Source organism: Malaclemys terrapin, chromosome 1 (assembly GCF_027887155.1).
Source record: "Malaclemys terrapin pileata isolate rMalTer1 chromosome 1, rMalTer1.hap1, whole genome shotgun sequence".
Taxonomy (NCBI): Eukaryota; Metazoa; Chordata; order Testudines; family Emydidae; genus Malaclemys; species Malaclemys terrapin.
This window is the reverse complement of record NC_071505.1, coordinates 294,667,194-294,683,221: the sequence shown is the minus strand read 5'-3', so window position 1 is coordinate 294,683,221 and position 16,028 is coordinate 294,667,194. Positions and strand designations below refer to the sequence as shown.

At 42.8% G+C, this 16,028-nt stretch overlaps 1 protein-coding gene across 2 annotated transcripts in view; it reads left to right on the top strand.

The window, feature by feature from the left end:
- Window positions 1-690: 690 nt before the first annotated feature.
- The window catches only part of SUCLA2 (succinate-CoA ligase ADP-forming subunit beta), a 50,257-nt gene continuing 34,919 nt past the window's right edge, over window positions 691-16,028 (top strand). The window contains exons 1-2 of one of the 2 annotated variants that reach the window (XM_054014666.1): window positions 691-805; window positions 3,952-4,135. In XM_054014666.1, coding sequence (XP_053870641.1) covers window positions 722-805; window positions 3,952-4,135 — 268 coding nt within the window. In that variant the 5' untranslated portion in view covers window positions 691-721. The remainder of the gene's footprint in view (window positions 806-3,951; window positions 4,136-16,028) is intronic. The other variant, XM_054014674.1, reaches the window with a different exon arrangement.

Here is a 16,028-nt window from a genome sequence, read left to right as displayed (position 1 = left end):
ATCAGGACGGGGTGGGAGGTAATAGGTGCCAATATAAGAAAAAGCCCGCAAAATCAGGGCTGTCCCTATAAAATCAGGACATCTGGTCACTCTAACTCCAACCCTTGTAACCCTGGGGTTGGTTAACACAAGCTCCTAGGCTGATTGTTTGCTCTGGGACCAACCGGGGAGGACAGGGGTTTTGGGCACACTCAGCATGAGGGGCTTTAGCAGTCTCAGCCCTGGGGACTCCTGGCTGGCAGGTCACCAGTGGGAGGGCAGCCTGACTGGGACAGGGACTGAGCCTGGAGCCTGTTTCACAGCCCCTGGGGCTGGAGGTAGCACTGAGTCACTTGCTGGCCTGACCCATCCCCACAGCCCTCAAGGGTGTCAACAGCCACTGCTCCCCGCAGTCACTGGGGCGCTTTCCATTGGCTTCAATGAGCCTCAGGTCAGGCTCCAGTGAAGCCATCGGGCCTGGGGCGAGGCTCTTCGCAAGAGCCCCCGTCTCGCTGCCGCTGGCCAGTCAATCCCAGCCGGGCGGGCTCCTGCCGTTGCTGGTTCCCCTCGCTAGAGGGCAGCGCTGCGCTCGGAGGCACCGCGAGAGTCCAGAGACCACAGAGTTCCCCAGCTGGGACCGCCGCGTCAGGAGAGGCGGAGCCGAGGCCTTTTCTACCCCCCCGCGCTCTATGGTAGCAGCGGCGCGCGTGCGCGGTGAGTGGGAAGCCGACAAGGTTCGGTCATGGCGGCGTCCATGATTTGCAGCCGGGTGTCGGCCGGGCTGAGGAACAACGGCTGCCGGGCGTCGTTCGGTGCCGCCGCCAAGGTGACCCCCGCGGCCCGGGCGCGCGGGGCGGGGACTTGGCTGGGGTGAGGGCTCCGGCTCCGGCTCCGGGTCACTCGCTGTGACATTCCGGGCCCGCCAGCCCCGGGGGGCGCAGAAGCGCCTGGCGGGGGAGGCCGAGGGGCTGTTAACGTGACGGGCTTCTCAGGGTCTGGTTCGGGTCAGTAGGAGGCGGGAGCAGCTGGGCCGCGGCGTGTCCCGGGGCGGCAGAGATCGGCCCTTCGGTTGTCCTGGGCCGGGAGCACCCAAGTGCGTGTGTCGGGCTGGACGGCGGTGGGGGAGGGGGTGTTGACATCTGTCCCTTGGCCGTTCCCACCGCGCCGTGACTGCTGGCTTCTGTCTGCCCCCATCGCTGTGGCAATGGAAAGTCAAGTCCCGCCCCCTTAGCCGTGTAACACGGGCCACCTGAGGTTCTGCGGGCTGGTTGCTTTAGTAGGTACCAATGGTCTCCTCCCGCCCCCGGGGTGCTGGATCACATGAACGTTTGTTTTCAGCCTATTCTCCTTGCTTCCGCTAGCATAACTACAGGGAATTTAATACAAACCAAAACGGGCCAGTGAGACAAACGGATTCGATGTGTCTGCGCCTCTCCCAGCCACAATGGAGGAAGGCTGGCGCTGCTATATTACACTGCAGAGTCTTTGAGGGGCATTGCTGGTCATTTTGAGAAACAGCAGCTGCTGTAACAAACACCTTTCATTTGAACAGGAAGCAAAGTAAATAGTGTACAGTTTGATCAGCGTACAGTTTGCAGTAGTGATTCTCCTGATATTTAAATAGGCTTTGCTCTCCTTTGTCAAGCTTGAATTTCCCAGTCAAACTCTTGTTTGCTTATTTTAGGGCGTTTGAAATTATGACCAGGGTCCCAGTGGGGACCTGCTATGGTCATTCAATTAGGGTGAACTGCCAAGAATGGGGCAGACAAACCCCCACAAGTTGATGGATAGTCCAATACTTAGATTCACCAAGCCAGCATAAAACAGCTTCTTTATTACCTTACTGGTTACTCAGAAGTCCAAACAATACAGTTCCTTTAAAGTGATCCAGCCTCAGGCCTCCATCCAGGTACCCACATCAAATATGATGAATATTTTTGTAAATCTTATTTCATTATATAAAATAAAGGGTTCTACTAATCCCAAAGAATCAGACACATTACCTCCCAGGTTAATGAATGTTTCAGATCTTACCCAAATACACGCTACAGCCAATTCTTATTAACTAAACTAAAATTTATTAGAAAACAAAAGAGGGAGTATGGTTAAAAGATCAATATACATACAGACATGAGTTCAATCCATTGAGGTTCAGATTCATAGCAGAGATGGTGAGCTTTGAAGTTGCAAAGAGTTCCTTTAGAAATTAGTTCATAGGTCATAGTCCAATGTCCAAATATCATATTCAGGGCGTACCAGCATAACTGGGACCTCAGTCTTGTGACTCAAACTTCCCCTGTTGAAGCGTAAGCAGATCTGAGATGACAGAGTCCGGACCCAAGGATCCTTCATACAATTTCATGCCTCTTGACAAGTTGGAATTCCTCGGGGAACAAAAGGTAATTAGGATAACTTTGAAGGAGGTCCATCACTGGTACTTAGCTATGTGTATTAACATAAGGCCATTTGCTTGTTCCTCCACCATTCACAGTACATTTCAAAGAGAGATGAATAAGGAGATATCCCACATTTACAATTCACTTACGTGATAGAATGTTCTTTTGACCTCTGAATTATCAGAATACAGCATAGACAGGGACTGTTGATTACATTGTCCACCCTACTCATACACAAAAACACAAACATTATTTACATATGCATCTCCCCACATGTCTTCTGTAGGTTATTTATTTTGAAGGATGCTTAACCCTTTCTAGCCATGCGTCACAGAAATATAAAAAGAATTCCCTCAAATTCCAGGATTTAAAAATCAGTGTCCAGTTAAAAATCAATGTATTTATATGTCACTCTTGCTAATAACACCTTCACCTAAACTAAGAGAATCTTAAAAATTAAACATTGCTTGTACTTCAGTCAGCTTGAACAGTGAAATACCTTTGGTTCCAGTCTTGCAAATATGTATATAAATTAAACCCATTAACTTCACTAGGACAAATTATGTGCAAAAAGTTAAGCAATGTGCTCTTCTACACTTTAATTTAGAAAACAAAAATGCCTTTTTCTAATATTGTTGGAAATCATTCTCTTTTGTGTTAAACACAGATTCTTGTTTTATGCTACCTAGTAGCGTGTTCTTTAAAATTTGGTAAAACTACTGCATTGTGTCCAGTAATAGCTTTTCATAGTCTAGTTCACATTGCATTGTTGTCAGGGTTGTGTAGTAAGATCAGAATTCTACCCTTATTTGCTCCATTCGCCCTCTTGTTTCTGGCTAGTGTCTATCCAGAAACTCCTGGAGCACTCACTGTGTGTCAGTTTCCATGAAGAAGTGACTGTGTTGATAGTGGAAGGTCATGGTTTCAGTCTCGAGCATATTTTCTCTCTACTTGACTTAAATATTTTTGATACTGGCTTGCCTTCTATGCAACCCTCTGATTAATTGCTGGCACTTGACATCAAGTATTGATAATGTCTAATAGCGAAAGTTAAATCTGGATTTTTTTCTGCTTTTACAACAGTCTGGAGACCAAGATAGCAATGCTAAGTCCTGTCAACAGTCACTTTGCTAGATTGGTCAAACTCTGTACAACCCATTCATTTAATTACTGAAACTGGTGTACAATGCCCCTTTTTAGCCACTGCTTATGCCTCTTAATTTATATATCTGTTACGTAGAAAAGTGTTTGAAAGATAAATAGTTTAGTTTTTACCATACATTTTGCTGTCTGTATCTAATTCTGTCAGTCTTTACACTTTTTATGTAAAATGCTAAGTGTTAAACTGAGCGCACTGGATTTTGTTTTAAGAAAACTGTAAGTGACTCTTACACTTCCATGTTAAATTTCCTAGTGCTATGGCATTTATCATTGTGCAGCCTTATTGTACCAGAATGTACCATCTCACATAAATCCATTCTTCAAATTCCATAGTTCTTGTGTGTTTAACATGGAATTTGTGGTTAAATAGAGGGTACCCTGTTTGAAAAACAATCACTTTCTTTAATTTTCTTAGGTACTTGCTGGAGGTCCAGGACTATTCAATAGCCAGGGGTTTCAGGTGCAACAGCAGCAACAAAGGAGCCTGTCACTGCATGAATACCTGAGCATGGAACTGTTGCAAGAAGCTGGTATTTCTGTTCCACATGGACTAGTTGCAAAGACACCAGAAGAAGCTTACAAAATTGCAAAAGAAATAGGTATAATATTAAAGAGAACATATATAGTTTAGACATGGAATTTCTGATACGAGGTGTAACTACTTTTGTTTCTTGCTTTCCTAGTAAGACATTTTTTAGTTCTACATATCCTCTCTTAAGGAGAGATTCCTCCCCCCAGAAAAAACTTGCTTGAATATTATTTTGTAGCTGAAATCTTGTTTTATTCATTGAAGCTTTCTAAAGCCTGAGATTCTACAATGCAACAATGGAAACAGTGATGTCAGCCAGGTGGCCTAGTGATAGAGAGATTTGTTGCTGGATCAAATCATGTGCCTGAGACTCACATGGGGATGATCTTAGTCCTTATTTATGGAAAGGGGGGGCTCAGTGGCACTCCTATTTCTTGCCCCCGGCTCTGTGGGAAGGCTCTTCACACAGTTTAACATCCGTGGCTGGAATGGATTAGGGTGGGGTGGGTAACGAGGGAATATGTTTGTCCGTCATTTTCCCTTGGGCCCTTCATAATTTCACTGAGAGACCTAATGCATCATAACTTCCCCTCTAGATAGAGCTGGGGGCAAAAGCTACTGCAGATGAAAATGGCCGTTACATGGATAGTCCAGGCCTCTCATTGATCATGAGGGCATTACTAGGTTTGCATGCAACACTTTTGCGATGGGAGCAAGGGCAAAAACGTGTCCTTCCAACAGGACAATGTGTTCCTTGCAAAAGTCCCCTTCAGCTGCTTTTGTTGTAGAAGGGGCCTCTGTATGTAGTGTTGTAGTGGAGAGTGTGCTGAATTCCCAGGGTTTGAAGAGAACCAATTTGTTTGAACTCCACAGCTTGGTTACTTTTCTGTTTGCAACCTTTCTCATGGTACAGTATGGTCACTCATTATGTGAGAATAGTCAAATGTTAAGCTGTTTCTAGGCTACTAGGTGTCAAACTATGCCAATACATTGTTCTAAAGGTAATTTTCTGTAGGCCTGCTCTTTCTGAGTTGACTTGACTTTCGTGTCACATTGACTTGCCAGTTTAATCTACCCATGTCTCTTGTGGTGTGTGTGTGTGTGCATATTTATTTATTTATTTTATTTATTTCTGATTTGATTTTGATCTCCCTTCTGTATTGTTTCAGCAATGACTCTTTATAAATTTGCATGAAATAAGCTCTCTAATTTGAAAGATCATCTTGTAGACTTGCATCAGTCAGGATTTCATGCAGAAAAGGATTTGCTGTTTCCATTACCATATGTAGGAGGCCTAGATATATCTTCAACTTGTTGCAGCAGAGATGGTTCCTCAATCTATATTTCTATGACAAAGATAATTGATTGTGTCTGGACACTGATCTCTGCTGTGGTGCTTAGGTTTATTGCAGGCAATAAGATCTACAAAGAACTTGTTTTTTCAGAGCAAGTGGTGCTGTGTTAAGATGTATGAAGGTTTTGAAAGTCGTCCCCGTCGTCGTCCATATCCATCCATCCCCCCCCCCCCCCCCCCCCCCCCGCTGTAGGTCTGATATACTAGAAATTCAGGTCTTGTCTATCCTGTTTTTTCCTGAGACTGACCGGAGAACTAGCAGGAAGATGGCAAACGTCAAGTAAACTAACACTGAGCCAGAGGTTAGGGGTCTATTACAGGCGTGGGTGGGTAAGATTCTCTTAACACTAATGTGCAGGAGGTCAGACTAGATGATCATGGTGGTCTTTTCTGACTTTAAAGTCTATGAAAAGAAACCCCCACTGTAAATACCTGTTATAACTCAAAGTCCTGCAAAACAGTTGGAAGAGAAATTTTGTTTAAAAATGCAGTGCCCCCAAGTAAGAGAGCTCACCTATATGATCAGATTCCAAGTACAGATCTCTCACTTTTGCACTAAAGGGCTAATCTCTGTGTGGACCAGTCACTACTGGTGATGTGAAACTTTGCCGGTGGTTATACAGCTGCTTTCTATATAGCAGTAGAACATTGGTGGTCAGAATTTCTTGGTTATGTTTCTGGCTCTGGGAGAGGTGTGTGATCTAGTAGTTATAGCAGTGATTACAAGTACATAGTTCTGAAACCTTCTGTCTAAAGCAGTGTGAATGAGACTTGAGTCTTTCATAGTAGAGACCTGGGTTTAGTTCTTCCAGAAGTGACTTTGTTCAGCCTCTCGGAGATGAGGAGAATGATGTTTGCATCCCTCCGCAGGTAAGGATGTGAGGCTATGCTCAATAGCAAGGATTGTGAAATACACAGAAATATAAACAGAAGTCATTGTAGAAGAAGGGAGCTTAGAACTCCTACACCTTCCTTTTAGCCAAAAAGCAGACTGGGGGGGAAAGAGTCTCTTTTCTCATCTATAGACTTTTGCTCAGCTTGGTGCTATGGAACAGGAAGGCATAATTGCCCAAAATGCAAATGTGCTGCAAAATCTAGGATGCTTGAGGTATAATTAAACTAATACTGAATGTGTCACTTTTTACGCAGCCCAGGATTGGGCTTCTCTTACTGCTATAATAAATTGCAAATTTATGTCTAACTTGCTGTCCTTTATCACTCAAGAATTTCATCATTACCACTTCTCTCAGTGAGTTATCTGAATTACTTCCTCAGATGTATTAGGCCTCGTCCCCCCCTCGTCTCTCCCTCCCTCCCCTCCCCCCCCGGTGAAGTCGCATGTTTTCTGCCCACACCTCAGATCTCAAAGTCCTAGTCTATGCTACAAATACAACAGTCAGAGAACCTGTTTACAGCCTTGTTTCTACCTGGGTTAAGGGATAAGTGTTCTATAACCAGATTCATTCCCATGGCTTGAGGTTTATTGTAGATAAGCCTTTTGTATTTCCCTCTTGACTTGTTCACACTGCCTTTCAGTGCTATAACTTTCATATTTCATTAACATGCTGCCTATACCTCTTTTAGAACATCACTGAAAATCTTAAAGACTGGGCCTAACATGGATCCCTCTGCACCCACTAGGTTACTTTTCCTTCTTCTTCCATCAACCTGATCATTCCCTTATCACAACACTGTTTATTTTCTCTGTGTTCACCTGTCTGCTGCTGCACATAGATCTCCCACAAGATCTGACTCCAAACAGTCCAGCTGACCTTGTATTAACGTATTTGCTTCCCTTAAACTGACAGGCTAATTGAATTCTGTGAAGGAGCTGAAGATAGGACATAATCTTTAAGTAGCCTCTATGGGAATCAAGCAGACAAACATCAGCTTACGACAAGAGTGGTGGTGGTAGTAGTAGAATTTTTGGGAATTTAGCCCTTTTAAATTGACAGTACTTGAGAAACTGTTTAGTACATCTGATAAATGTGATCATTACAATAAGATTTTTTTTGCCACTTCACAGAATTCAATGAGTCTATTGCTCACTTGTGTAATAAAATTAAAAAGGATTGTTACGGAAGAGGAAATAGTTTAGTTAAGAGTTGGGAAAATATTTTGATTGTTACCAGCGGTTTTACTATGTTCAGACTTTTTTAAGGTTATGCAGTATTTCACTTTCCCACTTACAACTATTGCCCAAACAAATGTGGTGTCTTGTCAGTTGACAGGTAACCTGATCCAATATTGTGATTAGCAACATCTATGTAATATAAACTGTTTTCCAGCTTCATGTACCTTGAGCATGAAGCTGCATACCCTTATTTTGTATCCAGTGTAATTTTTCAAAGGAAGGATGAAGAGTCATTATTTATATTATTGTAGCACCTAGAAGCCTTAGTCAGGAACCAGGACATCATTGTGCTCAGGGCTATGCATATGGTATGTTGCAATCAGAGCAAATTTCTGAACTGCAGGTTAGGAAGGATGTATAAACACACTTTCCAAATCTTACGGTGTGTTAGAGAAAATTTAATTTAAAAAATGAGTTCTCATTTAAAGTAACTTTTAAGATCTCCCTGTGTATTGGGAGTCAGATTTTCTTACCATTTACAAGAGATAGCAGTAAGACTTTACTTCTGTTAACAATGCAGAACCAACTCATGTACGAAGTACAAGCTGAATTCTACTTTGGTTCATATATGTACAAAATTAAGTTTGATTTGCAGGACCAATCCCCCCCCCCCCATTCACCCCCTCACTCCTAAGCCAGTGCAATCCCAGTAAAGACAATAGGGTTGCCTAGGCTTATTTTAGGGCAGAACTTGGCCTGCAGGGTCTGTTACTAGCATTGTTTCGAACAGAAAAGAACTCAGCTTGAATTCAGAAAAAAACCTCTTCACTTTCAAACTAACCTAACCTGATACAGAATCATTGAGGCAATATGTGAAACATCTCCACTAAAAAACATTCTCCAGTAATTTTTGTCCTTCTAGAAATTCCCTCATTCCTCCTAAATAAGCAAATAAATTAATGTTCCAAGACACAAAGACAGGGCTGGTCCCTGTCTGAAGTTTTTCCCCAATTAATAAACTGTGGCTATTCATATATAACAATACTGGCACCTCATAGATTTTGATGTCCTGGACAGATGCTGCATCTAAGTATAATTAACTTTCAAGCAGCCACTCTTTTCATCAGTGTTCATTGTACCAACTGTCTGAACAAATTCTGATCTTAAGTCCATTGTATTTAAGTACCTTTTTAATTTTGATAAAATCCTAGAGAGATTCTTGGACAGAAATGTTATAACTACTAATGAAAGTGTCTGTTCGCTTTGAAATTTGTAGGTTGCATATGTAGCTTTCCTGTTCTTGAGTACTTGTTTAAATGGAAAGGTATACCAGTATGAGGTAGGGTGTAAATGTAAACCACTGTAGTTTTATAGATATGACTGTTTTATAGATATTATTCCAGTATGTGTGTTTTTTTCCATATTAACATACGTCACTTTGGAAATAGCATAAGATGAATGGGAGGGACCCCGGAGTGTGTTTTTGTTTTGTATGTTTGTCCACATGGGGAGTTTCACTGCTATAACTACAACGGTTTAACTATATCTGTATAACTAGAAAAAATTTCCCATGTAGACAAGCACTAAGAGAACTACCACTTGAGGCATAACATTTTAGTAGTAAAAGTAGATGCTCACTTTATATTTAAAGGGGAAAGTATCACTTTTTTTTATATTTTAGTGCTTGGAGGCCCCTGTCAAGGCCTTGTTCTAGGTGTTGTATATACTCGTAATAAATAGGCCCAGAACTGCCCCAGAAAATTCATAATCTTAGCATCTGATGGGAGACAACAGATGGCTGCAGCAAATAAGTGGAGAGTGGAATAGGACAAAGTAGTAATAAAATTAGAATTTAATATAAAGAGTGGCTGTATCAAATGATTTCTTGATATTGCACTGACATTTCCTGTTCACTGTAATATGAGCTACAAGTTCACAATTTCCTTGGGTGGAGGTGCAATACTTTAGCATATGTACAGTTGCACTCCTTATTGTGTAGATGCTAACTTTTGTTCTTTATCGGTCACATTATCATACATCCAAGTCTTGCAGAGCACTTATCCCTGGGACTATGCTCCCTAAAACACCTCACATCATTCCGGTGCCCGAACTAACAGCCAGCATCTGGCTCACTTGTGGCCCTTCTGGCTGAAATCTATTTTGCCACAAACTTGAAAATCACTTGGAACACTGAAGCTAGTAGGCTTGAGTGGTGGTTCTGACATTGTTTCTTCAAAAGTTTGGTGTTATGGAGTTTACCTGCTTTAGAGCCCAAAAATGTAATGGAACTAAGGGCTTGGCTACATTTGCGAGTTACAGCACAATAAAGGAGCCCCGGGCGCACTAGCTCACTACCCGTCCACGCTGGTAAGGCACGTAGAGCGCTCTGACTCTGCAGCTACAGTGCTGCTGGTACTCCACCTCGGCGAGAGGAATAATGTTTGCTGCGCCTTGGCTACAGCGCCCTGGCGTCAATGTGAACGAGGTGTTGTGTTACTGTGCTCTGATCGGCCTCCGGAAATGTCCCATAATCCCCTTAAGTCAAATGGCCACTCTTGTCATTGTTTTGAACTCGCCTAGGAATGCGACTTTGAAAGCTCAGTTTGACAGCTGGCTCCGAGACAAAGCAACCATTACTGTGGAATGCTGGGGGGGGGGGGGGGGGGGGGGCGGCTAAGGGAGGTCTGCTGCTGTCTGAACTTACCAGACAGTATGCTGACATGCTCTCAGCCTCCCAAAAACCCACTCTCTCCCCCCCCCACATACACACAACACACTCCCTTTCACACTCCACTCCACCCCACCCCTCCCATTTTAAAAGTATGTTGCAGTCACTTGCATGCTGGGATAGCGGCCCATAATGCACCACTCCCAATGCCGCTGCTAATGTGGCCACGCCAGTGCGCTTGAAGCTGTCAGTGTGGACAGATTGCAGCGCTTTCCCTACTGCACTATATGAAGGCTGGTTTAACTCAAAGCGCTTTACATCTGCAATTGTAGACATGCCCTATGACGGGGTCGGCAATCTTTCAGAAGTGGTGTGCCGAGTCTTCATTTATTCACTCTAATTTAAGGTTTCACGTGCCAGTAATACATTTTAACCTTTTTAGAAGGTCTCTTTCTATACATACAATAATAGTTTAGTTATATATTATAGACTTAAAGTAAATAAGGTTTCAAAATGTTTAAGAAGCTTAATTTAAAATTATATTAAAATGCAGAGCCCCCCGGACTGGTGGCCAGGACCCAGGCAGTGTGAGTGCCACTAAAAATCAGCTTGCGTGCCGCCTTCGGCACGCGTGCCATACGTTGCCTACCCCTGCCCTATGATATGGACAGCCAGCATTGAGGCGTCTAGCTCCCTGTTTCCTTGTCTTGTGTGTTGAGATAGATAGCTACTGAGCATGTAAATCATGTTCCCTTGCCATTTGCTTTGTAGTACTCTCCAGCAGGATTTTTGTTGTGGCATCTTATTCTACCCCAATTAAAGAGGCAGCAGTAATGAGCTTGCTTTCTTAAACTGAGCCAAAGGTTAAGTGAACCTGTCTTTGTTTTTATTTTATTGAATTCTTTACTACCGTTTTTTGCCCGTTTGGGTTGGAGTGTGAGGAGGAGATGACCAAAAACCTTGTTCTAATAGCACTGGGTATCTAATTGAATTTAATGATATGCAGTTTTGTAGAATCTCTTAACATTTGTGATATCGCTACATCTGTTCCATTTAATAGCAGGTCCACATATAAAATTATCAAACAAATCAAGACATTTTTACACAATAATTTGTGCAACACCTTTAATCAAGCATGTAAGCTCATTCACAGTACTTCTTAAAGAATGACTATTGAAGCACTGTGCGTTAGATTTTTTTATCTGATAAATCAGTGTACAAGGTCCTGTCCATAAAACATTTTATAAATCTAGCTCAGTGATAATTTGAGGACATTTTTGATATTCGCCAACATTTTTTAAAGTCTTGAAGAAGCTGTGGTCTGCTAACCTATTGACTGGATCACCAAGATGCAATCCTCCACACTAACTTCTTGTCTTGCAATTAAAATACAGACTCAATTCTTGAATAATCAGGATATTTGGAGGTTATACCAAAGCTTTCATGCTGTTTAAAAGGTCTGCCTAGTCTAAGTTTATTATGGAATCAAAAGTAATGTCTTCTCTTGAAAAGACAATCTCTTCACCTAAAGAGAATTTGCAAGTACATGAAGTACAGAAATGAAAAGAAATGGAGCCAGAAAGTCAAGTTACTGGGGCTGTAAAGTATTAAAACACTGTGACATTCCCCAGGGTACAATCTGGACTATTGAACAGCGGTGCCCCCTTAAGTCTCTAGCCTGGGATGCCTCTTACGCTGACTTTCTGCCAGAACAGCCACACCTGGCCTGTTCATAGACAGCCTCCAGCATGTAACTTGCTCCCAGCTACACAGTATTGAGTGCTACAAGCCTAGCCAAACATAAATTACTTACACGGCGACACCTGCATATACCCAGTCCCAGCCTTGTGCCCCAGAAATGCACGTCTTGCACTGCTCTGTATTCTTCTGGACAGTGTAAGCTCCAGTCATTCCAACACTGGGTAATGATTCTGCACCAGCCTTGTCATCCTAAGTAGAGGTTCCCAAACACAATGGTTTAAATAAAACAAGTTTTTCATGTAGAGAAAAATTAATAGTGATAAAATATAAAAGAATTGGTTACAAAAGAAATAAGAGAAACACAAGCTACTACCTAAATGAACTTAAAAGCCAAATATCTCTCTTGCCATGAGCTGTAACAGTTCACAGGCTGGATTTTCTTTCAGCCAGGGACCGGTCCCCCAGTTCAATGTGCTTTAGTATTTGTTGATGCCCTGAGCAGAGGGATGGGAGGAAGAAAGGGGTGATGGGCAGGTCACTCTCTTCTTTTTATAGCCTTCTCCTCTCTTTGAGGATTATCCCTCCCCTGCACTAGGTTGTAGACAAACAGTTATCTGTGTGCATGAGATTCAAACTGTCTCTGGGATGAAATGTAAATTTCTTGTTTATACCTTCTCCACTGCTGGTGGATGGCCAGTTAAGTATAGTAGGCCAGTTAAGGGCCAGGTAATGGCCCTTTAGCACCTTGCTAGTGTGCCTTTGTCTCTGAGGGCTTGTCTACACTTCCAAGTTTTGTTGACAAAACTTATGTCGACAGCAAAAAGTTGACAAAACAAATCGCCAAAGGGTGTTCACACTTGCTCCTTCTGTCAACAGATCATGTCCACATTGGGGACACCATCTACGGGGTGAGCAATGCATCATGGGTATGTATCCCACAGTGCAGTGTTGTGGGAAGGAAGAGCTGGTCGCTGCGCATCTTGGGATTCTCTCCCAGTTCTCCTACAGCCCCCTTTGCTGCGGAGAGCAGCATCACAAGTAGCTCTGTGAGCTCTCTGTGCTGAGGAATGGCAAAGCAGCACAGCAGTTTGTCCCCCTCCTCCTGCAGCAGCAGTCTGCCTGCTGCTGTGTCCCTAGTGCAGGGCAGATCCAATTATTTGCTCTTTGTTTGTTCCTCAAACAGAGCAGCACACAGATACTCCCCGCAGCTTTGAAAGAAGAGGAGTGCAGGGCAGCAGAGATCAAAACACTGAGCAGAGGGATCAGGGCAAGCATTGTGGGATACTGACGGAAGCCAGTTCTGTGGACAAAACAATTAGCAGTGTCTACACTGGCTTTGTTGACAATAAAGGGAGGGGAAAAGACAAAAGTCTCTCCTGGGGTGGAAGTTTTTTGTTGCCAAAACTCTGTGTTCTCCGTGACAAAAATCCCACTGTAGTGTGTGTGTGTGTGTGTGTGTGTGTGTGTGTGTGTGCTCTTGCTGTTTTGTTGCCAAAAGGCAGTTTTTGGTGACAAAACTTGCCAGTGTAAACAAGCCCTCAAAAAATAATTTGTGTGTGTTACCCAGATCTGCAACATATTTCAGTAACAATCACATAGCAAAATCTCATCATTTTACATGCAGTGATCTTTGCATATGTTTCAACAAGATAATATTCAGCAGATTAAATTTTCAAATGATCACTCACAAGGCATACTTTGTACAAAATATATCATACCCTGTACCCCATGTTCACCACTTTTATATGGTTATCACAAATACATAGGTCAGAGGAACAGGTTCTTTTCAACAGTGTTTCTAAATAGAGAACTGGAGTGTGCTAGTTTTGGCCCCCGGGGGGAAATGAGTGCTGAAGGTCTGCAGCGGACATGCAGTTGAAGCCAAGCTGAAGAAAGAAGGCTAGAATATCTATTTTTTTTAATCTATTTCCTTTTCAATAGCAGACTTTTCAAATCTTGATCACAGCTATCTTTTTGGGTCCTTCAGGAGACTCACGAGAAATTTGAATAGAGATGTAGACATACAGGAAATGGAATTCATCATAGCCAAACTCCTTTTTCCCCCTGAGATGCTTCTAGACGGTGCAGGGGAGGGATAGCTCAGTGGTTTGAGCATTGGCCTGCTAAACCCAGGGTTGTGAGTTCAATCCTTGAGGGGGCCACTTAGGGAACTGGGGTAAAAATCTGTCTGGGAATTGGTCCTGCTTTGGGGGTTGGACTAGATGACCTCCTGAGGTCCCTTCCAACCCTGATATTCTATGATTCTATGACCTGATTAGCCTATAGTTTAATGAAGCAAATAAAAGGAAACACACTTACTAGATAGTATATTCAGATAAGATCTCCTTTAATGTTTCTTGCCTATTCTTAGATGAACAGAAAATGCTGAAGCTTATAATTCTATTCTCATACTTTGGATTCCTTGTTGCTTCTTGTAGTCCAGTAGGTTGGTTGTTTAAGTGAATTAGGATATTTCATGTTTCATGGCAAGAGAAGGTAGAGCTAAACTCTGCTGTATATTTCTCATTCTGTGTAATAGTTAAGAGTTTCACATCATTACTGAATCCCTTGAATTGCTTTGAAAATCTCCTCTGTGGTCTGATGAATTTTGAAATGGCTCGTTATACTTAAGGAGTGGACAGAGAGGTTGTGTGTACCAATAACATGTCTCAATTTATATATGTATTATAACTGCACTATCTACAGTTTTCTTTACTTTTTAATGAAAAATAAACTCAGATTCTTCACTACTTATTCTCTGCCCATTTGTTGGAAATTTATTGAATCCAAGGCTGTCAGCTTTCCAGAGTCTAATCCTACTCAAGGGGGGGAGACTTAAATAAAACCCAACAACAATAACAAAACTCCAAAACTACAAAACCTGCTTTAGTAAAGAATCTCCTTTCTCTTTAGTCAGCATTTCAGAAGGGCAAATACTGCTGGTGCTCTCCACAGCTGCCCACAACACTGTTGCTTGAGTTTGAACAGTTCATTTTCTGCTTATACCTGTAAAGTGGAACATACAAACACCCCTGTGTCCATTTCGTGTTCTCCAAACCTGTCCCTTTCAACTTCTTAAGGGAGGACAAAAAGATTGTTTGCGTGTTTCTAGCTGAAGCTGCTCCTTCTACTTTCTCTGGCTGGCACCAGGCTCTGCTGTGGTAGGATATTGACTTTTGTTCTAGTAGGTATGATGATGGCTAGAAAAAGAGGCGTTAAAATAGAATTCTAGATATTCAGGATTTGTCTGCTTATAGGCAGAAAATCTTTGAGTAAACTTAGCCTAATTTCTCTAAGCCACTAATAAATATTGGTGTCCATCAAAAACAATGCCTGAAAACATCTATAGCAGGGGTGGCAAAATTGTGGCTTGTATGGCTTTACCATTAAAGTGCAGCTCGCGGAGACCCCAAGGTTCCCCTCCATTCTTCACCTACCAGACTGCTGGCGGGGAGCTCAGGACCTCTGCCTTGCAGCAGGGTGATAGGGCAGAGGCTTCTGCCTTGCGGGAAGCGGGGTGTCTTGGGGTTTCAGCCCTGCAGGGCAGGGAGTGTCACAGGGCTTCAGCCCCACCTGACGCAGGATCCAGGCTGAAGCCCCCAGCCCTGTCAGGTGCACCCTGGCTCTTGAACGTCTGAAGATTGTTATATGTGGCTTGGAGGGTCAGTAAGTTTGGCCATCCCTGATCTATAGAGAGGCACCTACTGCTTTGCAGATTTAGCCCAGGACTGGAAGTCCAGAAAACTGGATTCTCTTCCCAATATTGCCACTGAGTTGCCCTGTGATGTTAGACAAATTATCCTCTCTTCTGGTTCCTGAGTATCTGATGAAGAGCTTTGATGTATAGCAGTATTCCTCTACTGTCATCAAAATACCAAATATACATCTTTGTGAAAATCTTCATAGTGAAATGAGTATAACTTCTGAACTTCATAAAGCCATAAAGCCACCCAAGTGGATTCTATCTGTCATGGAAGGATGTCTTTTTTTTTTTTTTTTTTGGTCCTGCCTTTGTACCTGTTTCTACTTTTCTTTTACCCATGTTACATATTAACTTTTTTGGGCCAGTTCTCCATTAATGTATTCGTTGAAACAGATTGTTTGTATGTTGTAGAGTTTGAGTAGTAGGTCCAGAGGCGGATTAAGAGTTTGTCGGGCCCTGGGCC